The sequence below is a fragment of the Callorhinus ursinus genome, unplaced genomic scaffold, assembly GCF_003265705.2.
Source record: "Callorhinus ursinus isolate GAN/ISIS: 27379988/994484 unplaced genomic scaffold, GSC_fseal_2.0 scaffold1, whole genome shotgun sequence".
Lineage (NCBI taxonomy): Eukaryota > Metazoa > Chordata > Mammalia > Carnivora > Otariidae > Callorhinus > Callorhinus ursinus.
Genome location: NW_027397063.1, coordinates 125,179,378 through 125,205,658, shown reverse-complemented (window position 1 = coordinate 125,205,658; position 26,281 = coordinate 125,179,378). Strand labels below are relative to the sequence as shown.

Genomic DNA, 26,281 nt, shown 5'->3' with positions numbered 1-26,281 from the left:
ATAAATGTTCTGCTCTTTGGAAAAAGCCATACCTGTGAGACCGTAGATTTGTTCGATAATCTTGATATCACCTGAAAGAGGAAACAAACAAACAGAAGTCGTGAGGATCATTTAAGCCTTCCCAGGTGGTTTGGGACTGGGTAAAATGTAGGAAGCAGGGGAGAGAAAGTGTGGGGGATGATGGATCCACCTGGATGGGCCAGAAGGAAAAACACCTCCTAAAAGATGCAGAAAAAGCCTCCCTCAGCCCAGCTTCTGGGATCTCTATTGACCAGTGTTCGGACTAAGAAAAGGGAGTAGCAAATTGAATGTCACACCTAGGAAATGATCAAAAGAGTGGACGTATTGGCTATATTTTCCATCTTGATGCCTTATTAGCTCCCCTTTTGTTTTCCATCTCCCATTTTCCTCTTTTCCTGCCCTTCTGCTAAATTCTCATGTCTTCTGTGATTTTTCTCTCTGGCTCTGTGAAAACAGAAACCTGTGGAATCTTTTCTTATTTAATCTAATTTCTTTCCATCTGTTCACCTCCCCTTCTTACTTGAATACGGGTGGGGGTGATGTCTCCTTTCTGTCCTATTTGTTTTCCTCACCATGATGTTTCTTGTGGACTACAATTAAGTTCACTGGGGATCCTGATCTCCTGTTTGATCAAATTTAAGATTCCATTGATTACAAAAAGAAAAAAATCCTGCCAATCAAATTGGGACATGCCATCAATGATAAGAGAGACCCCAATATCAGAGATGCTAAAGGTGAAAAACAAATGTGTGTTGTAGAATTACTTCAGCTGGGCTTCAGACTACATCTTATATAAAATCAAACTACAGTACTGTGGAGGAGTCCATTATAAAACATGCAGCTTTCCATGCTGGACAAAGAAGATCTGGAACTTATGATATATCCTGGAAACATGCTTCAGGTCTCATCTACATTGTTTTTTGCGCAGACACTTCTTTCATTTTAAAGTGGTAAATAGATGCTTTAAATTAGCATAACTTTATTCACATTAAAAAAAAAAACCTTTACACTCAAAAATGATCTGCCTAGGAAGTGAGACATATTTAGTAATTCTGTCAACTCTCACTGTTGTTGTTTTTTTTTCTCCTAGATGATTAGGGAAATAGATGTGTTATTATTTATACAAATGCTGGCATCATTATTGCTGTGCAAATACATGTTTCATCAATGTTTAATTTTATCAAAGAAGTCAACCCATTCTACATCTGCTTAGTTGCCTAAATATGCATTAATCAGAAGCATTGTAGACATAAGTTTTGTAATAATTCCTTAAATAGTGACAAATAAAACAGCTGAATAATTAAAAATGTGAAAACCCAAATTACAGTGCTGTTGCTACTGTGGTAGACACAAAAATGTGTTTTTTAAAAAGCCTTTCAGTTACAGCCTGGATGAGAGAACAAAAAGCCCTGTGGGATTTAGGAAGCCTGAACAGCTTCAGGTCAGAGGTGCCCTCTGAGGTGTAGGAAAAAGAAACTGGCCTCAGCGTCTTTTGATTTGGGTGTGACTCCTAGCTCCCTGGTTTACTTACTGGTAGCATGACTTCTGTCAAGTTGCTGAATCCCAAGGTTGTTTTCCTGTATCAGTGCTTCTCAAACTTTTATGTGCACACAAATCACCTGGGGACTTCATTCTAAAATGCAGGTTCTGGTTCAGGAAGTCTGGGGTAGAGCCTGAGACTCTGTATTTCTAATGAGCTCCCAGGCAATACTGATGTGGCTGGCCCGTGAGGCATACTTTGATCTCATAACCAACACCACTGCTATTATCATCCTATCACCTATTAATTCATTAAGTGTTCACTATGTGACAAGCATCCTGAAAAATGCTCCCAGCCATTATGTCCACTAATTTTCATCGCAATCCTAGAGGTAAGAAGTATCCATCATATAACCAGCACTACTGTGATAGGCTCTCTGATTAAGTCATTTCATTTGCATATGGCATTAAGCGCACGTATTTTAAAAGAGTACTATGATATATTCATTCTATTGACCAACACTTCATGCTGATCCAGATTCTGCCAATTGCAGAGAATATTAGTTTAATGGAAACCCAGTATTTTAAAGCTAGAAGTCACCCTAAAGAGTGTCTGCTACAATGATTTGTAACCTGGGAGACAGTAGAATGTTTGAGAAGCATTCCTAAGTAAATCAGATTCCAGAGCACCAACTCCAGAGTGTCTCTTCCAGTTGGTGGTGGGTAGGACCAGGTCCCCAGGTCAAGGTTGAAACCACTGAGTTAGTCCAACTCTGCCTACACATGTGGAAATTGCCATCCAGGGAGATGAGGTGACTTGCCCAATCCATGCATCAGGTTAGAGTTCTGGCAGAACCCTACCAGACGCCAGGTGCCCTGACTCTCTGGGTACCTTGCACAGAATCAGAAGTTGCCTTAGGTGCCTCCTCCAGCAATTAATGCTGTTAGTTGAGCTGAAAGACTAAATGCCTGACATATTGCGGAATTGAATCTAGCATAAGGTTTGATAACTGCCACAAAACAGATCCCCAAATCTCATGATACTAAGTTACCCAAGCACTTTGTTAGCCTTTTCTGAATTACAGATCTCTCCAGAAAAATGATGCATTCTTGACATTTTACCCCCATGGAAAAAAATGCACAATACAACCTTTGAATAGATAATGTTTATAGATCTTGTATCTTTTTCCAGTAACTGGAAGACTCAAAGGTTTTGGATGTTTTGAAGAAGACAGTCTTATCCAATTTGAGTCCCTCCCACATGAAATTTTTAAAACTTTTAGACAAAAGAACTGCTGGTAATCTCTAATGGGGATGATTAAAAAAAAGACTGAAGTAATACAGGTTGGGATGATAAAATGTTCTAAATCAGACATAAAACAAGGAATGAAGGTCATTGCAATAAAGTCTTGAGAGAAATAAAGAAGGCTAAGGGTCAACCCACTCAGATCTTAGAATTGTACCTTCAGTTTGCCAGGACAGAAGAAGCCAAGTGTGGGCAAGAAAGACCGGGGGCATGTCTCGGCAAAAGGTTATTACAAATAAGGTAAGGCTTTATAACCTTGTGAACTAGGAAAGAAACACATTCTCAGCTATACGGAGTTGGTTTAAAACGTTTCTGCATAAATTCTCTTCCTCTTTTATTCCCAGGTCCTAACCACTTAACTTACTCTATCACTCTGTAAGTCCAGTGGGAACTAAGAGGGAGGACCCTTACATTGAAAAAACACTGCTCACTGGCATGGAGAACCAGAAGGAAAATGGTCTCTTATTACTCAGACAATCTGCTACAAAAAAGCAAAACAAATTCACAATGTCCTTTTTATTTTTATTTATTTATTTATTTTTTATTTATTTATTTGAGAGAGAGAATGAGATAGAGAGAGAGAGAGAGAGAGAGAGCACGAGATCCAAGAGGGTCAGAGGGAGAAGCAGACTCCCTGCTGAGCAGGGAGCCCGATGCGGGACTCGATCCCGGGACTCCAGGATCATGACCTGAGCCGAAGGCAGTCGCTTAACCAACTGAGCCACCCAGGCGCCCCACAATGTCCTTTTTAAAAAAGAACTGTGTAAGGAAGTTCTCAAAATTCTACTATTGAGCTTGAACTGCAAACAGAAATCAAATGTACTAAAATTAATGGTGATTATAGATGTAAAAAATGCCACTGTATTCTTTAATGTTGTCTATGTTACTGAATGAAGACATTCTAGAAGAGCTTTCAAAGGCTCATACCTGACCTTGCCCATTCAACTTATTTTTTTCCTAAGTTCCTAAACTCCCCAGTAGTAAATTTTCTTGCTTTTAGGATTTTCTTTGAGCAGGGCTACAAGCTCTTTGATTTGTTTCATCTATTTCTGCCCACTGATTAAAGTGTCTCTGAATTCTGACACACAGTACTATGATGATAAGGTTTGGGGCCTAGACTTTCATGGGATGCTAATGCCTCACCTTTAGAAGCTGATTGGTTTTTCAGTAATAGTGAGGCATTGCCGATAAGCTTTCCTTACTCTCAAGATCCAAGAGACTGAACCACCAAGAAGTTAACTACTATGAGGTAGGAAGGAAGCAAATGGGAATGGAACCCACCACAGAGGCTTCGGAATCCTAAACTGTAACCAGTGGCCCAGTGGCCCAAGGAAGGTATTCTCATGGTTTACTTGGTTTGCAGGTCGGAATTACAAGCCCCTGTGTGAGTGTGCAAATGTCCTCTCAACTCTGGAATCTCCTAAGACACTAAAGTGCTCTGGTAGGAATGTTATCTACAGCTGATTGCTCAATTGGGAAATGAGATGCAAATTACAAGGCTCTTCTTTCTAAGTGATTCATGATATCCTCTGCTTTGTTAATAATGCCACATTGATTAAGTCACAAAGCAGATTGAAGGAACATGTGTCCTCATTCAGAAAAAGGAAACATCACATATTTTATCTTGTTGTCTGGACAGCAACATTACTAGTACTGGTGGCTGTTTGGGATAGAGTATGAATGGAGGATACTCCCACATAACTCAGTAACTCACATCGTTAAAAGGCCCATTTTTACAAAACCATAAATAATTGTCATATGATATGGCAAGTAGCAAATCAATAGGTCTCACTTTTATTTCTGATCTGCTTCTTTCTCTTGTAGACTTAAGTGGAGGTACCAAGAAATAGTAAATGACACCAAAGGCAGGTGGAAGACAGAAAGAAGCATTGGAAAGCTCTGGAGAAAGAATAGGCTTTGAATAAGGGGGCCCTTGTTTTCAACTAAAAAAAGTCTAGGAGTTCACTACCATCTAATCTAAAGACATTTTGAAGCTGAACCCTAAGTGGGTAACACAGTAGCTAATATGTTTCCTTTGCTTGTTGTATAACTTAGAAACAGAAATGAGATTTTAATTAAAAAACTGATGATTTTGAACTTTTCTAATTTCACCCTGAGCCTTGAGGTCAAGACAAACTTAGAGGAGACGTCTTTTCCTCTACATAAATACTATCACTTCTGATGCAGAAAGCACATGTCAAATAACCGAGACTTGAATTTAGAGTTTAATTTCTAGTTCTGGAGAGCTCAACCACTGAGACTATGGTATAGGAAACACCACAAAAACTCCTCTTCTCTGGGTATTATGTGTGTCGGGGGGTGGGGTGGAGAGGACCCATTTCGGAGATAGCAAAGCATAATGGCTAAGAGCTGGGATTTTCCTAGTCTTTTCACTTATTAGCTATGTGACCTTGGGAAGCATAGTAATTGGGATAAATAGGTAATGAGATAAATAATTTGGTGAATTTGAATGGTTTACCCCTAAAGAATTTTATTTCTCATTCTTCCTCTGAAAAATGATGGTGGGGTGCCTGGGTGGCACAGTTCGTTGGACATCTGACTTTGTTTCGGCTCAGACCCTGATCTCAGGGTTATGAGATCGAGCCCTGAGTCAGGGCTCCGTCGGGCTCGGGCTCGAGCTCAGCTCAGTTGGCTTAAGACTCTCTCTGCCCCTCCCCTCTCTCTCTCTCTCTCTCTCTCTCTCCCCCCGTCTTTCGAGTGCGCGCACTCTCTCTCAGATAAATAAATAATTTTTAAAAATGATGATAATATTTAAAGTTGTTTTGAGGATTAAGGATTAATTATATGATTATATTTACATATAAATGTAAACTGAACAAATCTTGGAGACCCAGTTGGCCACAGAGGACATTAAGAGAAATGTATAGCACCCAAAAGTACAGTTGACCCTTGAACACCATTGGGTGTTAGGAGTGCCGACCACCCCCACTCCCAGTGGAAAATCGTTTAAAACTTTTGACTCCCCCAAAACTTAACTACTAATAACCTACTACTGACCAGAAACCTTACAAATACATAAACTGTTGATTAATACACATTTTGTATGTTATAAATATTATATACTGTATTCTTACAATACAGTAAGCTAGAGAGAAGAAAATGTTATTAAGAAAATCATAAGAGAAAATATGTTTACACTACTGTATTTATCAAAAAAATCCACGTATAAGTGGATTCATGAAGTTGAAACCTGTGCTGTTCAAGAGTCAACTGTAATTCTTAAGAAATAATTATTCTTTTGTGTTTTCAAGAACCTTAAAGCTTATATATTGATAAACTACAGTAAGACTTTTTAAAATTACCCCTCCCTTTCTATTCCATTAGCGATAATGAAGGTGCTCTCTCTCAGTTCTTTCACTGAAACTCTGGATCCCTTCGGTTCACACTCCCCTTCCTGCTTCCCCTCTGGCCATAATGCCCAACGTTCCTGTCAGAGCTGACCGCTAGGTGGTGCCATGCCTTCCAGCCAGCTCGTTTCTCTAGAAACTGAAAGTATTTGGAGCCCGCCAGGCAATGTAAGTCTCCTATGGCTTCAACTTTATGATACACAAGGGACTTATCATGAAAAAAGTCCTCACATTGTTGCATTTGTTAAGTACTTGGTCCAGTGTCTGGCATAAAAAGTAATTAATTCCTGTTAATAAATGTTAGTTATGTTATTGTTGATATATTGATTATGAAGAAAAGTTTTCTTTGAATTGGATTAATGGGAAAAAGGCCATTTTTAGCTATGGATATCCAAACATTCACACAGATGGATTTGTCCAACTGAAACTAATATATATGTAGGACTCCTTAATAAAGAGACCATAAAATTGTTAAACATGAGTTTCCCTACATTGCTGTACTAGCAGAGGGCTATCATCCCATGCCACAGAACTCTTCTTTGTGCAACACTAGGTGGAATACTTTACATAAAGTAATGACTTGGTATTCTATTCTTTCCTCTCTCAACACTTTTTATCTGCTTCACTTAAACAAAATAAAGCACTTTCAAATCGTCCATACAGTCAAGACACTGATAATGTATGCAAATTAACTCAAGCACGATTTTAACTTCCTATCTCTAAATTCAAATGTATGAGTTACAATGCTTTGGGATTAAAAGAAAACCCAAAGAGTCTCTTAATACTTATTCAAGAACTTGGAAAATGCAGGATGATTTTGAGGGAGAGAGAGTTACTTATAAATATGTGGTTCATATTATTCTAGAAAGGCAAAGGAGGAAAATACACACCATTATGTGAGAAAACTAGAAATTTCTCCACACTGACATAGGGTTTTAAAGGTTTCAGGCTTCAGGAGCTATGTGCCAACTCCATGATTTGGGAGTTCAGCAGTTAATCAGTGCTAAAAAGAATTTGCAGTTTAAACTCATTATATTGAGCTGAGATTCCATGCCCCCCAATGACCTGCTTCTGATTAGGGTACAATGGCTCCTTGGTTAGCTTGTAAAATCAGCTACTATGTAATTGTAAGGAAACACAATAGCTGGTTTCATAAGAGTTTCAGGATACACGCTGAGTACTTTGGTTCCAAACCAGGTCATTGAAGGAAGATGCTCAATTTGGTATGAGAAGTTTTCGCATCATAACTCCCGATGGCACTTCTAAAGCTAATGTGAAATGCCTAATTTGCTGCCAAGGAAGCTCACTGTCAATTATACACTGTAACAAAAAAGGAGAACATCCCTATATGTTGAAAATAGTGTTTGTACCAGCAAACCGAAATGAGCTACTCTGTTTATTTAAACCACAGTGCCTTAGTTAAGCTCACTTAGCCAGAGAAAAGAAGAAGCCTATATGGGGCCATGATAGAGTGGTCATAGGCAGCTTCCACATGACCAAATGCATATCCTTTTTTTTTTTAAGATTTATTTATTTACTTTAGAGAGAGAGCATGAGCAGGAGGTGAAGAGGGAGAGAAAGAAAGAAAATCTCAAGCAGACTCTACACTGAGCATGGAGCTGGACGTGGGGCTCAGTCCCATGACCGTGAGAACAGACCTAAGCCCAAACCAAGAGTAGGATCCTTAAATACCGCACCCAGGAGCCCCCAAGTGCATATCTTTTTTAATTAAAGCACTGTGAAACTTAAGAATGAAGAATATTGTGTTTCACAGCATTTACACTTTTACCAAATATTCAACAATTTCTAAGTGAAGAAGAAACTCTCACAGTTAGTAGATGAAGGCCAAGCTTCTTAGGTTACCCTTTTTTTGTACTCAAAGGTGATGCATGGAGCACTGTAAGGAAGATATTACTAATTATATAATTACTAATTATATATCGACTGAGAACAGTCTTTGTGAGAATTAACAAAAGGAGTACAAACCACTGAAATTTAGGAAGAAATGTGTCTGAGTTGGCATTTTTGCTCCCCCAGTGGTGCTCCAAGAAGTCTCCAGAACAACAATTGTCATAGATCAAATGTGCCTGATATATCTTTTTTCCTTCTCTGGTCTCTCCTAATAACATCCTCACCCAAAGTCTGTGAAGGAATCATTCCCCAGTTATTTATATAGTGGTATGTCTTTTTTATTTCTTTTCTTATGTAAATTTGTATTTTGAGCCTGAGGTTTCATCCCAGGATAGACTTTTCCTTAACCTTTAAAAATAAACAGTGAGGGCGCCTGGGTGGCTCAGTTGGTTAAGCGACTGCCTTCGGCTCAGGTCGTGATCCTGGAGTCCCTGGATCGAGTCCCGCATCGCGCTCCCTGCTCAGCAGGGAATCTGCTTCTCTCTCTGACCCTCTTCCCTCTCGTGCTCTCTATCTCTCATTCTCTCTCTCTCAAATAAATAAATAAAATCTTTAAAAAAAAAAAATAAAAAATAAATAAATAAACAGTGAGAGGGGCGCCTGGGTGGCTCAGTCGTTAAGCGTCTGCCTTCGGCTCAGGTCGTGATTCTAGGGTCCTGGGATCGAGCCCCACGTCGGGCTCCCTGCTCAGCGGGGAGCCCGCCTCTCCCTCTGCCTGCAGCTCGCCCTGCTTGTGGTCTCTTTCTCTCTCTCTCTCTCTCTCTCTGGTAAATAAATAAATAAAATCTTTAAAAAAAAAGCTGAGGGATTTAGGGGAGAGGTTTGTGGGGAGACGTGAGGTAATGACGGCTTTCCTGAAATTACAATATGTGGTTGAGAGTTTAGCGTTATCACGTGACAGCTTAGTTACAGAATGGCCATTTCCAAGTTTGGACAAAATCACAGCAGTATCGACTGTGGAATTCCTCTTCATAAAAATCTGAACAATGAATAAAGCAGATCCATTTAGAATCGGCATAACTTCTTAGAGTGAGGCATTCTAAACTTAAGAGCTAAGTCATTTATAGGTTCATACAAAGACATCATTCTTCTAGTTACACACATGAAATCTGTAGAGATAATTCTCTTCAGAACAAACTTTTCTCTCCACATTTTATTAAATTTTTTTAAGGCGATTATTTTCATGATTGCAAAATATGCACCAGTGACTTTACTGGAAGGACGATGCTTTCACAAGTATTTACATGAGTTTGTGCAAAGCAATTCTGGCCCTTCAAGTTTCCAATCTCCTGGATCAGGCTGTGCTTGTGAAGTTGTGTCTTCGGGGATTGCGGGAAGCTGGCATGTTGGATTCTTTGAAGGGATAATTTTGGCCTTAGTTGGACTGTGAAGTCATACTACTTTTAGGTAATATAGATGCTTCCAAAATAAGTCATTTGGAGTCCCACAGTGGGTGTCATATTTTTCCTAGTAATTTCCATTAGATCTTCAGGAGGTGTAACTTCTACTTGCCACTGGCTCTAAACCACTGACTTTAAGAATCTCCTCTCTTGCTTTTTTGTTAATTCATTCAGAATTTTAATTTAAAAAAATTTTTTTAAAAGATTTTATTTATTTATTTGACAGAGAGAGACACAGCGAGAGAGGGAACACAAGCAGGGGGAGTGGGAGAGGGAGAAGCAGGCTTCCCGCTGAGCCGAGAGCCCAATGCGGGGCTCGATCCCAGGCCCCTGGGATCATGACCTGAGACAAAGGCAGACGCTTAACGACTGAGCCACCCAAGCGCCCCTCATTCAGATTTTTTAAACACTTTTACTTGGAGAAGTACCATTAAAGAGATTCTGTGGCAAATTATTTAGAAAAACTGAAAAAAAATATTTTGAGGTATGACTACCCTATTTATTAATGAATTTGGCAGATATATATTCCTATAGGCTAGGTTTTCATAAAACGATGGCAGTCTCATCTGTCCAGCAAGCTGCATTCATCTGCCGCTCCTCACGTTCTCCTCAAATTACTAAGTGGTATCATGCGTGTCCATTCTGTTTCCTGAAGAAGACATTCTCGTTTAAAGGCAACACAAAAACACAGTCGTAAAATAAAACACATACAGAGAGCAAAAACAAACCATTTAATTTGGTTGCACACCTTTCTCAATGTTTAAAAGTTTTCTTGAGCTGGAATAAAAAAATAATGGAAAGGTCCTACTAGAAGGGCCCATGGTTCAGCCTGGTTAATCGTTCACTAACCGGTCAGCCGTTCACCCGGACGGATGCATCCCGTTGGACACATAGCTTGGTGAGATTTCCCAAGCTGTGCGCACTGAGCCTGAACTACATGACTCATTCTGGCCAATGGAATGTGAGCAGAAGAGCTCCGTGCCATTTCTGGGGCTGGCCCCCCAGTAATACAAAGGCAGCCACCACCCTCTCTCTCTTAACTGGTTGGCTGGCTGGATACAAAGTGTCTGGTGAGGGACTCAGGCCTGGAGGATGATGGGGCCACCAAATAGAGGAAGCCTGGATTCCTGAGTCATCAGGTGAGAAGCTGCCTCCTGTATACTGTGATATGAATAAGCTTTACTGCATAAATCGTTTATTCTACTTATTGTATCAAATTATTGAGACTTGGGGTTGTTTGTTGAAGCAGTTAGCTTGACTCAACTGACGGTTTCTTAGCGACCATTTAGTCCAGAGATGAGGAACTGGAGGCCCGCAGAAGGCAAGCAACTTGCTCCAAGTCATACAACTTCTATATGTATTGAGTCTAATGCCTTGTATTCATTGCTCTTTTTGACAGAATCCTGTTTTGGTTTTTCGGTCTTTTCCCCATATATAATGCTAACATTTTGTCCCATCAAGACAGAAGTGTGACTAATAAAAGAAAAAAACGTAAACTGTACAACCTGGAATATAAATATGCTTCCTTAGCCCTAGTCAGACCTGGGACTATTTATGAATCCTGGCAAAACGCAGTGTCACAGATTGGTGACCATATGCTCTGCTTTTAAAGAACTTAATCTTCCGGGTGGAACATATAAGTGGGATTACCACATCACTAAAATCTCAGCATCTTGCAGATGTTCATCTCAGAATTTTTCCTTAATCATTTTCCTCAATGACATGGAAACCAAATCCTTTAAATCCCAATTCATTTCACATCTCTCTATCTCCATGGATCCCTCCACCCTTATAGAGTTGTCATTAATACCCCATGCTGGCCTGCCAATTCATAATCTTGAGATACTTCAATCTTCCCCCCCCAACCTGGCATCTTGTTTGCTTCCTATTTCTGACTACCTGACTACTGTTTCCTTCAGTCAAAGCCACCACCCCTCTGGCATCCCAGGACGCTGGGTTTAAATGGCGAGCAAATAGATGCCTCCAATCTGATGAACCGGAGGCCTCCAGCTCTGCCTGCGGAGCACAGTCTGCGCTGTGGTGTAAGCAGACTGTTTCTACCATATGTCATCGTCTCTGCTGTCTACACCCTTTTGGGGAACTTCACGGGAAAAGCACTATTAGAGATGTTTATCCTGGGATTTTGTAATTTGTTTTTAATTTTAATTTAATTTCTACCAACTTAGCTCATTTAGAACAGTTTTAATTATACCACCCACTGACTCTATGTTTTATCAGTTGAGCTTGGCTTTAGGATTAAAGGGCTAACTGAAGTGATGTTGTACGTGCCCAGGGATGACCAGTGAAATATTATTAGACTAGCAGAGTGCAAACAGTGAAATATATACTATAGTAAAACATTCAGGATTATTGTAACAAGACTCTGAGGATGCAGTCCTTGAATGACAAAAACAGAATAAAATTATGTTTTCAAAAAAATCCTAACATACAGAGGTAAAGTATTTGCAGATTGAGAAATGTTAAAAATATTGCTTCTTTCACCTGAATTCTTTGTGTTGTTGTTGTTAGAGGGGGAGAGAGAGAGAGAGAAAGGTGAGGGGAGGGGAAGAGGGAGAGAGAAATCCAAGCAGGCTCCATGCCTCGCACAGAGCCCGATGTGGGGCTTGATCTCACAACCCTGAGATCATGACCTGAGCTGAAATCAAGAGTTGGATGCTCAACCGACGGAGCCACCCAGGCGCCCCTTTCATCTATATTCTTAATCCTTCTCCATAACTTCTCCATAACTGTGTGTATATGCACATAAAGGAAGTGCTGAGAACATTTTATTTCAATTAATAAGAAGGCCTCCAACTTCTTACAAGGATGAAACTGAATCTGAAAAGAATGGAAGTACCATTTTGTACATCTGAAATGATCGTGGAGTAGATTTCACAGATTTACTCTCAAGCATGGAACAAAGGAAGGATGAAGAACAATTACATGTATAGAAGACTGAAAAACATGTACTTGAATGGGAAGACATTTTCCCAGAGCTAGTCAGTGACCACAGGGTTATTAAAAGGTGGATGAGATTTATGAGCAAATGAAAGCACAAATACTAAGGGAAAGGACAAGTTGGATGGCCAAGCTACAATAGTTCTGTCGTCTTACTCACCCTCTTGTTAAGGACATGTCTTTCCTGAAACATTTAGGCACAGTGGGTTTTTGATGAGACATGACAAGTAATAGCATTAAGGTTAAGAAGATTAAAGTGAATGTTATTCTGGAAATTCAGTATAGCTTCTGCTGTAAGTCAGGATGCCTGAAGGAAACCAACTCTTTTAGGAGAATTATGTTCTGATTTGTAGCAGAGTGCTTTAGTGGACAAATGTACTAGGCTGGGACTCAGAATACCAGCATCTGACTCAATTTTATACTATTTGATTCTTTCACTAATTCTGTAATCTCAGGCAGGAACTGCTGGGACAGCCAGTTCCTTCATCTGTTAAGCAAGGATTCAGGGGGACACCAGGATTAAACATTAAATGAAAGAAGGTAATGTAAACAAACTCCCTTGCTCCTAATACACACTTAATAAACATTAACACCCTTTCCTTGTCAGCAGATGTGCTACTAAATATGCAGTCGACAAGAGAAAATAATACCTGTTGAGAAACATTTTGATTTTTTGACTGAATCTTATTTGAAACACATACTTGGAATGGTTGATGGAAGACTTCATCCCAAAGTAAAAGTCTACTTTGTGCAAAGGGAATATTCTAACTCATTTAGGTATATAATTCACTTAAGTTATATACCTAACCAGTGACTGGATTTTTAGTTCTCTGAATGAATAAATTTTCTTTGCTCTTCCCTTTAAGTCACTTGTAATCAAAGGAAAAACTGAGTTTTAATAGATGGCACTTAAGGTCACTTCCAGCCTTAACATTTTATTATTCTGTGATATGGAAACGTGTGTGTGTGTGTGTGTGTGTGTGTTATGTGTGTGTGTGTGTGAATGAATTAAATTCCAATCAGCATTCATCAAGCACACAGTTTGTACCAGCAGTTTTACTAGGAAAATGATTAGAAACATGAATAAAATATAGTTATGGCTCTCAAACAACTTATATGTATACAACTGAGTTCTCCACTCATAATTTGAGTTCTTCAATGATTTATCTTTTAAAATAAATCTTTTTAAAACCTCGTGAAAGTATAACATATACAAAAACATGCACAAATAAAAAGTGTACAATTTGAAGAATTATCAAAAAATGGTTCATTTTCTCTTTCATGTGAAGCTTGTTTTCCCATGGAAACATGTTTCCCATGAATGCTCCATTAACCTAAAACATAGCTGGCATTCACTGCTCATAGGACTAAGGGACAGAGGAAAAATGTATAACTTTGTTTTGATGGATAAACTTACACTAAGTTTCCATTGGGTTTAGGATTCAGGTGGCGTGGGACTGCATTTGCAGTTCCTCACCTCCCTTGCTTACTTGCTGAAGGATTGGACCAGTTTTTACCTCTCTCATCTTGAACTAGTCTTCTTAATCTAGTACAACTTAACTCCAAGAATACTGTGAGAGTTAACAGAAGGCAGTGTTTGTAAAGTGCTGAGCATACAGCTTGGTTCTCAGGAGCTATTATACCATCAGCAGCATCAACATCATCTTCACTTCACGGAGCCTTGTCAAGAAAGTGGGCTCTGTTGGGCGTCTGGGTGGCTCAGATGGTTAAGCGTCTGCCTTTGGTTCAGGTCATGATCCCAGGGTCCTGGGATTGAGTCCCGCATTGGGCTCCCTGCTCCTTGGGAGCCTGCTTCTCCCTTTGCTTCTCTCTCTCTCTCTGTCTCTCATGAATAAATAAATAAAATCTTAAAAAAAAAAAAAGAAAAGAAAGAAAGTGGGCTCTGTTACCGGAGCCTACAGCAGAACTTGGGGGCAGGCTCTGGGTTTCTATGGTGACTAAAACACCCATCAAAAGTGCAGTGGGGAATGGAGGACCTGGGTAACAGTGGGGCAGGGTGGAGGATTCTTGGTGGATGCAGGTAGTTTTTCATTCTCAAGGAATGTGTGTAAGTCGAGTCCTGCCTTTGTGTGTGTGTGTGTGTGTGTGTGTGTGTGTGTGTGTGTGTGCGCGCGCGCGCGCATGCACGCATATGCAAATGTGACACTTTTATTACAGGCTGAACATCTGCTGCTCCCTGCAGGATGGAAGTAACCAGGAAAGTAGGGAAAGAAAGACTTTTTAGTCTTGTTTATGGGATGGCAGGTGGCCTTTTATCCTCTGACTTTCTCAACTCGGCTAACCCCCGCTTTCCCCAAGGAGCATAAAAATCTAAATATTCACTGTTCAACTTGCAAACACAAGCTGAAATACCCAGATGTCCTCAAAATGTGGTTGATCTCTTTGCAGGATAGGTCTCGTGCTGTTTGACTGACAAATGGCTACACGGGACAGAATCCAGAGGAGATGAAACAAGAGCCCATTCAGGGTGGTTTAAAGTTTTTTATGTGTTCTCTACTTTATTTGTCTTTATTTTTTGATATATGTTTAAATAAGATTTGTTTTCTAATAAAATGTCGCCGCAATATGATTGCACAACCTACAATGATGTGATTCCCCACAGTTCATACAGTCACTGGTTTTGCTTCATTTGTCCAACAACTACCTCCGACCACCCACCACTTTTCTGGATCTTCCTTATCTCAATGCTTCAGTCCATGGGTTGCCATGGAAACCACCATATTACTACAGTGTAATACTCCCTCCATCCTTGACCCCCTCACACAAACACTCCCACACACAATAATTGATGAAACCTGGGTAGGCACTTGAGTTGAGCTGAACCACTCAGTCCTTCTGCAGGAATCTAGAATCAACTGAGAGTCTAGCTTAATCTGCTCCCCATTTGAATTGAGGACCTGCTAAATGTGACCATTTCTTGCAATTAGACAAGGAAAGACAGACGGCATGATGACTGAAGGAGAAAGAAATGGAGAAGAAAGGAAAAATAAGAAATGTAGAGAGAATCCTGACCTGATTATAAGAATTCCTGAGATCCACGTGTGTGCACGTGTATTTTTTTTAATCCCATAAGATCCTTCGAATCCCTACAATAAATCTCCTCTGCTTCTGATGCTCTATTTGAGTTGGATTTTTACTGGCTACAGTTAATGTCCTTGTTCTCAATTGCCCCCAAACTTACTAGGATCCTCAGGCTGGGCGCCTTTGCCAAAGTCCCACACTAGCTCTGTCCTACAATAAGAATTTAAAAAAGAATCAGTCTGTAGTTTGAGAAGAGGTTGAGAATAACCTTTTTTCTTCTTAGGAGTATGGAGCCTTCATCTCTCTGAGGCAGGAGAAAGAGAATTTTAAGGTTAGAGAGGAATGGGTCCAGTGGAGTCCATTCCACCCTGAGATCTTTCAGGGGGAAACAGACGGGGACAAGACTGATAGTAATGGAGGGAATGAAGCAATAAGCCTGGGTAATCGCTAGAAGAAAAGAGGACACTGAGGGTCTTTTTGCTGCAGTCAGAGCAAGTAAGATGTTCATTAAGTGCCAGAAATTCAACAGCAATCTTCATTTACCGAAAGCCATGAACGTAAACATGGTGCTGGGCTCTGGAGACACTACCTGAGACGCAGTCTTTTCCTTCAAGGTAATATGTTTTTCACAACTTCTGAATCCACTGAAAGACCAGTATGAGAAAAGTTTCAGAACCTAGAAAATATACTGGATACAAATCGAATTTCTAGGCCCTTATTTACTGAGCTTTTCCTATCACATCTGAAACCATCTGAAGCACCATAAAAGTGTACAGTAGGTAAAACAATTGACTACAAGATATATCTTGTAGGGAGAGTATTCTAAAATATACAACTGACAAACAAAACACCTGTTGCTCCTGGGATAGCAAGGAAAGCTGACATGATCAAATGACATGGGAGTCCTTCAATATGCAATTTTCAAGGAACAATTATCTCAGAAAGGTGCAGAATTAATTATGTTCTCTTATTACCCAAGACTGGGCTAGCAGATGCACACCTACACACAGGCCACTCTTGAAGAGCTAAGTATCTGGGCTGTCAGATACAATTTTTTAAGTTATTACCATTTGGTAAATCATTTTCAAGAAAATTGCTTCCAAGTAGCCCAATCTTATTCCAGTCTGAAATGGGGACTAAATTTAAACAAACTTCTTCTTTTGGAAATAGCTCTCTTTTCAGTACAATCTTGAATTAAATTATAATATAGTCACATAGGCGGCAAGGGATGTTGGCAAATCACAGACTTCATTTGAAAGATCTATTCAGGCTTGTTTTTATCTATGGGAGGAAGCACAGAGTCAAACCTCATGGATATAGTACAGCTTAATTATTTAAGAAATTGTCCAGTGCCAAGTGGTCCAATGGACACATCTCAATAGTACTTGGGAATTAGATGCTTTTTCCAGTGCTATTTGTGTTTGAGATAGGGGCTGCCTACTGAAAACTTTAAACAAAATAAAGGTTCACCTCGGCATATAAAAGACATGGGGTCTAGACCCAGATAGAAATATGAATTCACATTCAGATACCACTGAAGCTAATGCTAAGGAACATGAAATATACTTGACCAGATTCCACCATACACATTAGAGACCTTACACCTCACAGCTAACCATTAAGTGCAACAGACCCATGTGTTCCGTTTTGATGAAGTATTTTATAAACATAGATCAGCTGCTTTGCTAGACCCTTGAATTTTCCACATGTAAATTCATTTCACCCAGAAAGTTTGTAGTCTCATACCCTAGGCAATAAATGTGAGGTGAATAACAGTCTAGAATGATTTAATTGTTAAAAGTATTGATTCTCTACTTTCTGGGGGTATTAGTGTTGTAACTGTTCATCTATTTTTACAGAAAATATGTGTGTGAGCTTAGATTTGAAGGCAGATCCTTTTTCATCTTAACACAGCTTACTAAACCAAACTACCTGGAGGAATTACTTTACCTATATTGCAAGGGTTTTTTTTTTCCTTATTATTCAGCTGAAATTCCTCCTATGGCTCTTGAAAACCTCTCATCTTGAATGTAAGGGAAGTGAAAAATAACATTTCCAATTTAGCTATTCTTTCAATTTGTTCTTTTTAGTATTACTACTGATACCTTCTTTGGCTTTGTTACTTCTTAGGAATGTAATTCTGAATTCTCTTAACTTTTCATTTCATTTCATTTTATTTCTTAAGTACACCATATGCCCAATATGTGGCTTGAACTCATGACCCCAATATCAAGAGTCGTATGCTCTACCGACTCAGCCAGCCAGGTGCCCCTCAACTTTTCATTTTAAACTCCATTTACTGGCTATGTGGCTGCTGTCTTCAGGACTTTATTCATTTTCTTAAAATTTCACATAAGTTCCAGGTCCCAAAGGAAACTTATTGACATTCATTCATTCACTCATTGAATATATATTAAATGTTAATTCTACATTAGGATCTGACTTAGGCACTGAGGCTGTAGTCTAGAATAAAACAAAGCTCACATAAAGTAGACATTCTGGTAGGAAAAACTGACCATGAACAAGCAAATATACATATTAAAAGAACTTCAGGTCTTGCTAAACACTCTGAAGAAAGATAAACAAGGTGATGTGCCAGAGGACAACCTGGAGAGGCAAACTCCTGAGCAGGTGGTCAGGTAAGGCAGGAGGAGCACCATTGCAAGAAGGGAAAGCAGGCCAGTTCGCTGGAGTGTAAGCTGGACGCAAGATGTCATCGGATGGATCTGAAAGGCAGGCAGTTGTTGGAATGCATAGGATCTTCAAAGTTATGTTTAGAAGTCTGGATTTTATTAACAGTCCATGGGGATCTGTTGAAATATTTTAAGCAACCGAATGAGATGATCCAATTTGTCATTTTGAAAAGGTTGCTTCTGGAGCCTTGAGGAGAGAGGGTGGTAAGAAGAATAGAGGCAGGAGGACCACTTAGGATACCCCTTCTCATGTGTCATGGTCAGATTCTTTCAGCACCTTCCACACGTACAGATGCGTGTGTGCGTGCACGCACACACACACACACACACACACACACGCATGCACACAACCCCCCACAGGCTGGTGATGGCAAGTTGACTTTTCCATTACTATGAAACTTTTGCATTCCACTATGTTTATTTATATATGTTTTAACTATTGCATATGACCACTCTGGAACTTTTGCAATAAATTATGATTATATATGCATTTGTTTCATATGAGGGTCATTTGAGACTTGGATGTATTCAATTTTATAACTATACTGTTTAAGCATGGTGCTGGGTCTATATAGAGAGTAGATGTAGGTTGTGGGGAACTAGGATGTTAAGATAATGTGGAGGTTTTAAGCAGCTATGATAGGTCAGCCCCTTAAACCACCCAAGTATGATCAAATGCATCCAAGTGGGAAGAAGCAGCTGACCCTGCACATCCTAGAGGGCTCTCTTGTCTCTGCCTCAGGAGCCTTCTCTCAACTTTGCTGTAGCCTCTTGTGCCATGTTGGAGATGGGCATTCAGAGTCCTTTACCTAGAGGTCACTGACCCTCAAGAAACTGGGGAAACACCCCTTCCTTTACTAAAGAGGTGGGAAGACTGAAGGAGGAGACTTTATTTTTTTAAGCTGATTGGATTATATGACAATGAGAAATTGAGGAAAAATGAGATAAGACACTTAAAATTTAATAGGTTTCATCACTGATAAACCCCTCAGTAAGAATTTATTTTCCTTTTTCAACAACCATTGCTGTTTGTTGCTCTATAACCACGATACCACCACTCAGTCAGTGTCTACCACGTGAGAAGCACATAGGTATTTATATGTAGCCATATCAATATTCAATTTTCAGTATATTAGCATTATTAATTTTTGAAAACAGATATTTTAGATACTCTTCAATCATTTTATTTGTTTTATCACAAATTCAAAATTCTTATATTAAGGCACTAAATTTCACAACCAACAACACATGAGATTGTGCGAAAGCCAATTTTATGGAGTCTACCATGAGAAGCAGTGAAGCAAATTTCTTATAATCTGCATGGACAGAAATAGCTAAATTAATCCATGTCATTATTGGAGCCATCCAGGAGATATAAATAAATAAGACAAATATAGAAAACACGGGGTGCATAAGATGCATAATTAGCATGAGGTCCAAACCATGCTAGCTAACCTCTCCATAGACTTAGAATATTATATATTTTAGTTAATTTTCCTATGAGAATTGGATGAGCTGTCATTCTCAAGTTACATAATTTATCATAGCTCTAGGAGTTATATGTTACTAAAGCTACATGCATTTCCCTTCCAAATTTTGACTATTTCTTGAAATGCTTTTATGATCTTTATTTCAAAAAGGATTGACCATCAGTCTTCACTTTACCCAGATGTTCTGTGTCACCTAACAGTACAAGGTGAATCCAGAAGGCAGAATAGGAAAGACGAAAGGCAGCCAAAGAGTGGGAGTTAAACTAATATGTATCAGAAATAATGGGGAATTTGGAGATGAAGGGAAAGCAAGAAGAGGAGAGTGTTGAGAGCAATAAGAAAGAGCTGAACAACATGGCCCAGGGGCCACATGATTTTTAAGAATAAGGATATATAGATACTGTACATTTATATCGTTTGCATTTCCATTATGCAAATGTTCTTCTTCTAAACCCATTGATCACCAAAGGCTTCAACCCACTAAACATCCTGTGTGATTAGATATTTTGTTTGTGTGTTCACAGAAATTAAGGAAAGAGGTTGGGTTTCCTATTGGTCTGACAGCAGACCAGAGTTGCAAAGCAAAGCAAGAATTCATAACCATAGGTTACCATCAGAATACAAATGAGCCAAGAAGTTGGAGTATGCTAGGAAAGAGCAGAAGACTTTCTCCCCAGGGCATGGAATTATGGGGAAGGGTGGTCCAAATTTATCAAGCCTTTAGAAGGCATAGCATCCCAAGATCTTGGAGATATATGTGTGTGTATATATATGTATATACACACAGAGAGAGATTAAGAGAGAGAGTGTTTTGAGTTTTGAGTGATAAATGATCAGGAAAAACAAAACAATAACGGTTTCAGGGGTAAGTTCCAGTTCCCATTTGCCCTTAAAAATGTAGCTGATAAGCCTTCTGAAAAGAAGCGATACTTACGGTTCCAGCTGTAATGAAATAGCTTATATTGAACTAACTCTCAAGTAAAAAATAAAGCTGGACAAAACAGATAAAATAACTGTTTGAAAGCACCAGAGCACAATCAGCTCAGGAAAGACTTGAAGGGTCGTGGTCTCTGAGAAAAGGGGCACACCAACATGTGCTCTGCATTTACCCAAGCATCTTCCGGGGGGAATTTTCTTTCTTTCTTTTTTTTTTTAATGTTTTATTTATTTATTCATGAGAGACAGAGGGAGAGAGAGAGGGAGAGAAGCAGAGGGAGAAGCAGGCTCCCAAGGAGCAGGGAGCCCAGTGCGGGACTCGATCCCAGGACCCTGGGACCATGACCTGAGCCGAAGGCAGACGCTTAACTATCTGAGCCACCCAGGCGCCCGGGGAGAATTTTCTGTTTCCCTGTGAGGTAGAATAGCGTAGGACAGAAAGGAGTCATCTTCCTGGCTAAGGAGGCTAGGGATGAAGTTCAGGTGATACTAAAGCACCTGGGATTTGAGGAGTAAAAGCCCCGAGAGCTGTCAACTGTGTCAGTGTGGCCCTAGATGCATGAGTCAGCTGCTCATGTGAGCATGCACAGGGCAGTGCTCCGAGAGACTCGGAAGTAAACAGCACCTGGGACGAGCAGAGATTTCAGCCACCATGCAGTGCTGAGGAGATGGAGGGTGGAGTTTAAGCCCCACCAAATAGGAGAGGCCTTGGTAAACATCTCAGGCTTTCAGCTGGAGATCCCAGAAAAAACACGTCTTAAGGGTGAAGGCTATAGCCTCAGAGGATGGGCAAAGCTGAAACAGAGCAGCTGAACAAAACCTAAGAGGAACTCTGGGCAGGATGAAATTGGTTGGTTGGGACTTGATCTGCTTGCCAAGAGAAAACCTTACCTGCATGGAGGAAAATAATAGAATAATTTTCATAAACAACATCTACATTTAAACAAAAGTATAACATCTGCTAAAAAGAAGGAACCAAATGACCACAACAAAACAAAACAATGCAAGAGAAAGAACAGATAATGAAAGTAATCCTACAGGCAATTCAGGTATTGGAGTCTAAAAAACCACTCTGATTTATGTTCCAGCAAATAGAAAAAAAGGGATAAAAAATTTGATCAGGGATAGGGATCCTTAAAAAGGAATCAAATAAAAAGAAGCTGGGGGTTGAGATCCAATATTTTCCACTTCACTAGGCTGAGGCATGTTTGGCTCTTTCTCTCTTCCTGCATTTCTTCTCTCTTTTCCAGTTGCTTCCACCCTCTAGCACACTTCCACACTTCAAAAATAGATTGTCTTAAAGAGTACAAAAGACAACTGTAGTTTTAAAAGTCCATCTGTTGAGGGGCACCTGGGTGGCTCAGTCGCTTAAATGTCCGACTCTTGATTTCAGCTCAAGTCATGATCTCAGGGTGGTGGGATTGAGCCCCACTCTGTGCTCAGCGAGCAGTCTGCTTGAGATGCTCTCAATCCCTCTCCCTGTACCCCCCCACCTCCCATGCTCTGTCTAAAATAAATAAATAAATCTTAAAAAAATAAGTCCATCTGTTGAATCACAAGATATGAAAAGTGTCTTCAACAGGGACAACATAACTAATAGTGTATACAATGTGACTACATTCAAGTTACTTAGCCATTCTGAATCTGTTTTCTGTTCCATACAAATTGATACTTACCTGACAAAGTCATTTTAAGCACTAAATGAGATGTTTATCTAGGCAGAGTGCTTAGCACAAATAGATTCCCAATAAATATTGATACCTCTTTTGCTGTTTGCTATCGTTAATAGAGAGAAACACACACTCAAAACTGGTTAATCTTGAACTTCGGAATGGGATACCATCTACATATCGACTGTCATTTATGTATTGACTGTCGTTTGATATCCTCAACCAAGATGAAGTAATAAAAACACAATTTGTATTCTTTCTCTACCTTTCAAAGTGAGGAATATTAATGACTCACAAAATGCCTGCACAATATGGGTTAGTCAAAACAATAAATTCCTTAAAGTCTCGGGGAAAAAAATCGAGTATTGCAAATATCTTAAACAAAACTCAAGGTAGCGAGCAAGGCTTTTGTTGTTACAGAATGCTGTTCATGCTCTGGCTTGCCTTTCAACAATCATTCCTATTAAATCATTTGTGTCTCTGACACATCTAATGAAGTCATGTTCGCGATCAGCTTAACCCCAGGATGCAGTGTAGTACCTATTTTGTTAGTAAAGCTGTTTGTATAAACTGAAACATGCAGCAAATATATATTTTCATAAAATGCTCATTATGCTTTCAGCGTGACAATCTTTGGCTCTGAATCCTTTTATGCATATTTAGTTATTTTAAGATAGACTGTTTTGGGTACTGGTTAAAAAAAAGATTATTCTTAAGCAAACTTCCTAACAGGCAAGCAGAATAGTAAACAGTTAGAAACACAGCAAACTCTGAGCCATATATTCTATCTGGAAATCTTTAAACTGTGGAGAAATCACATAACTGTAGCTAAATATTCTATGTCACTGAAACTGATTCTAGTTATAAGCACATGAAAATAAACAAGAAAGAAACTGAATTAAGGGAGGTCATCTATAAACAATACTTTCCTAGAATGTTGATAAACTCCAGGCTTGACTTCTAGCTAATTATTTAATTGTTCAACTAGTGGTTGAATAATCATACGTTATTCATTCAGAGATCTTTACAAGTGAAGTCATGACATGTGCTTTTATTGTTATAAATGGTCTCCAGGTCCCATGTTTTAGGTCTCAGCACTAATTAGAAGTGAGACTTACATCACTCTCATGACCTTCTCGAAGGTTGTATGTGAGGTCATGCTGAATGTCTTCCATGAATTTGTGAGCATATTCTGGGTAAAGGTCTAGCACTTCAAAGAGTCCTTTGAGGATGATGCACTGAAGATCACAGTAGGTTAAAGCCTTCACATCTGCATTGGTCTTGATCACTTGGTCCTTAATTGATAGGTTTGCTCCAATTAAGTCCCCTTTCCCTTGAGACAGTGAAAAAAAGAGACATGTCACTTTTAAAGAAAGGTAAGCTGGGACTAGAAACTTCATTTGACTTACAGGCTTCCCTTCTCTGAGATGACACTGCAAAAGAAAAAGACACCTTCATCTTGGCAGTGTTGAGATTTGGGGCCTGGTATTTCTTTGTTGGGGGGGGCTTTCTGTACACAGTAGAATGTTTAGCGCCATCTCATATTCCTGACCCCCAGTAGTGACAACCGAAAATATCTTCTGACATTGTCAAATGTCCCGTGGTGGGCACAACTGTTCCTGGTTGAGAACGGTGGTCTGGGGGATAAGGACTAACAGAGCCAGAGTTAGGAATTGTTGGTCATAGACGGGCTCCAGAAAGTTCCTCATGGCATTCAATAAATGACTTTAGACAAAGCAGTTGACATTTTTGTCACAGTTGCCTCAACTGTTCAGGAGAAATAATAATGGCTCCAATTTTTTTTTTTTTGAGTACAAAAAGTCTCTGTAGAAAACCATTAAAATGTGTATTAATAATTTTGATTCTAACACAATAATTGGCTTCATCGTCAGTTTGCTAACGTACTTGGGTTGTTTTATTTACCTCTGAACATGTCTACAAGACAGGAGGGCGAGGAGGGGTGTAGGTGCTCTCCCCCCCTCCTCAGAATAGGATGGGGCTGGGGCTCATGGGTGGCTCAGTCGTTAAGTGTCTGCCTTCGGCTCAGGTCATGCATGATCCCAGGGTCCTGGAATCAAGCCCCGCATCGGGCTCCCTGGTCAGTGGGAAGCCTGCTTCTCCCTCTCCCACTCCCCCTGCTTGTGTTCCCTCTCTCACTGTCTCTCTGTCTCTCTGTCAAAATGAACAAATAAAATCTTAAAAAAAAAAAAGAACGGGGCGGGGCAGAGAGAGGTCTTGGACATCATGGATGGTGAAATCTACCAAATGAAAATGTAAAACACAAGCCATACTTCTAATACTCTGTGACAGTGTAAAAGGCCAATTTTCCCATCAAAAAAGAAAGCGAATAAATAAAAACTCTGAGTTCTCGGCTTGCGCCACTGCAGGGAGAGAGACCCACCACCACTTTGTCATCTGCACCCGCGCCACACCCAGCACCCCTGCTATTTTGCCTGCAATGCCGCTGCCTACCAGTCCTAGGCTGGATTCCCCTGCCTGGGAACTAGCTTGCTTCCTTGAGTTTGCTGATTAGATCATATTGGACAATGTATTTGATTCTTTAAAATCTTTCAGTTGATTTGAATCAGTTTAGCCTAGCAGGAAAGTGAGCATAAATGTAAGTGCTAACAAAGAGCTGATTGCAGCTTCAGATTTATTTTAGACACAGCTGTTAATTCACTCGGCATCCGTGTGAGAACCATGAAAGAAAATCCATTCCATCCTCAGAAAAACTTAGGATCAACGCTGAAGTAATATGATCTACGTTCACAGAGGACACTGGCATTAGATTCATGGCTACAACTTAGGAGTTTCTTTGCTTTGTCCTCCTGTCTGGGCTTGAAATTTTATTATTTTTTTTAATGGCCACTTTGTCTCACCGGGAATCAACAACCAACCGTTGATCCACAGAGAAACCACCAAGCAAAGAATATCTTCGGAATGGTATAGAACAAATTGCCTTGTCCCCCATTCAGTTAATTTTTAAACTTCTAAATTTTTATTTTTTATGGTGCCCAGCACTTCTGGAAGGAAAGTCTCAGACTTGTAACAGGTTTCGATAAAAGTCTGTTTTATTGAGTTCCATAGGAAAAGGAAACATGTCAAATAAAATACTTGAAATGTTCATAAATATATAACATAAAACGGATCATTTTAAAATTATTGAATTACATGTGAGTATTATCTCTGAAATAACATTAGATTCAAACCTTGAAGTTGAGCCTATTTGTTCAAAGAAAAAAAGGACTGAAATCTGCACTTCTAGATGCTAAGGGAATATACAACCACATGGTGCTAGAGAATTCAAGTTGGATTTATTGTTGTCACCCATACAGCTAAATTTGGCAATTTGGTTTCTTACATATTTTGTTAGAAATCTAAATTGGTGCTCAAAAACTCAAAGTTGGGTACCGATGCAAGACGTAAATATAGCCAGGATGCTTTGAATATAAGAAATTTTGAAATTTGTATATCTCAGAAGAGTTTATCATGATGCAGTGTCTTGCTACAAAGAGCATGTATACTTTCTGTTAAGCAACTGGTGTTCGGAATGACTTTAGGGTCATCATACTTCCATACCTTGGGTGACCACAGCATGGTTATTTAAGCCACAGTGACCCCAGCTATAAAAACAACACCAACATCTTGCCAACTTTGGCACTCTAGAAAGAATTCCAGTTTATTTATTCATTTAAGGAGTATTTATGAAGCAACTGACATGCGAGCCGGACCTCATGTTGAGCCCCGGCACGTGTGCACTGGTAAATAATAACATGGTCCCTACCCTCAATGATTTTATGGTCTTGGCGGATTTCTCACTATCTATATTTAGGACTTTGATCTAAGTTTCTTATTTATTCCAGGTCTCAGTATCCTTATTTCTAAAAGAAGAGAGAGATTTCTGTGGTCTCTTACTATCTCCATTTTTCAGAATTCTATTACTTATATTTGCTAACCAGTTACTCTTCCATGGGGGGTGGGGGGTGGGGAGGGGGAAGCTGATGGGA

The 26,281-nt window shown here is 39.6% G+C and overlaps 1 protein-coding gene across 1 annotated transcript in view; it reads right to left on the bottom strand.

The window, feature by feature from the left end:
- Positions 1-26,281, bottom strand: part of KCNH8 (potassium voltage-gated channel subfamily H member 8) — a 365,063-nt gene that overhangs the window by 30,935 nt on the left and 307,847 nt on the right. The window contains exons 11-12 of the mRNA XM_025870524.2: positions 23,393-23,607; positions 33-71 (exon numbers count right to left, since the gene is read on the bottom strand). Of these exons, the coding sequence (XP_025726309.1) occupies positions 33-71; positions 23,393-23,607 (254 nt within the window). The remainder of the gene's footprint in view (positions 1-32; positions 72-23,392; positions 23,608-26,281) is intronic.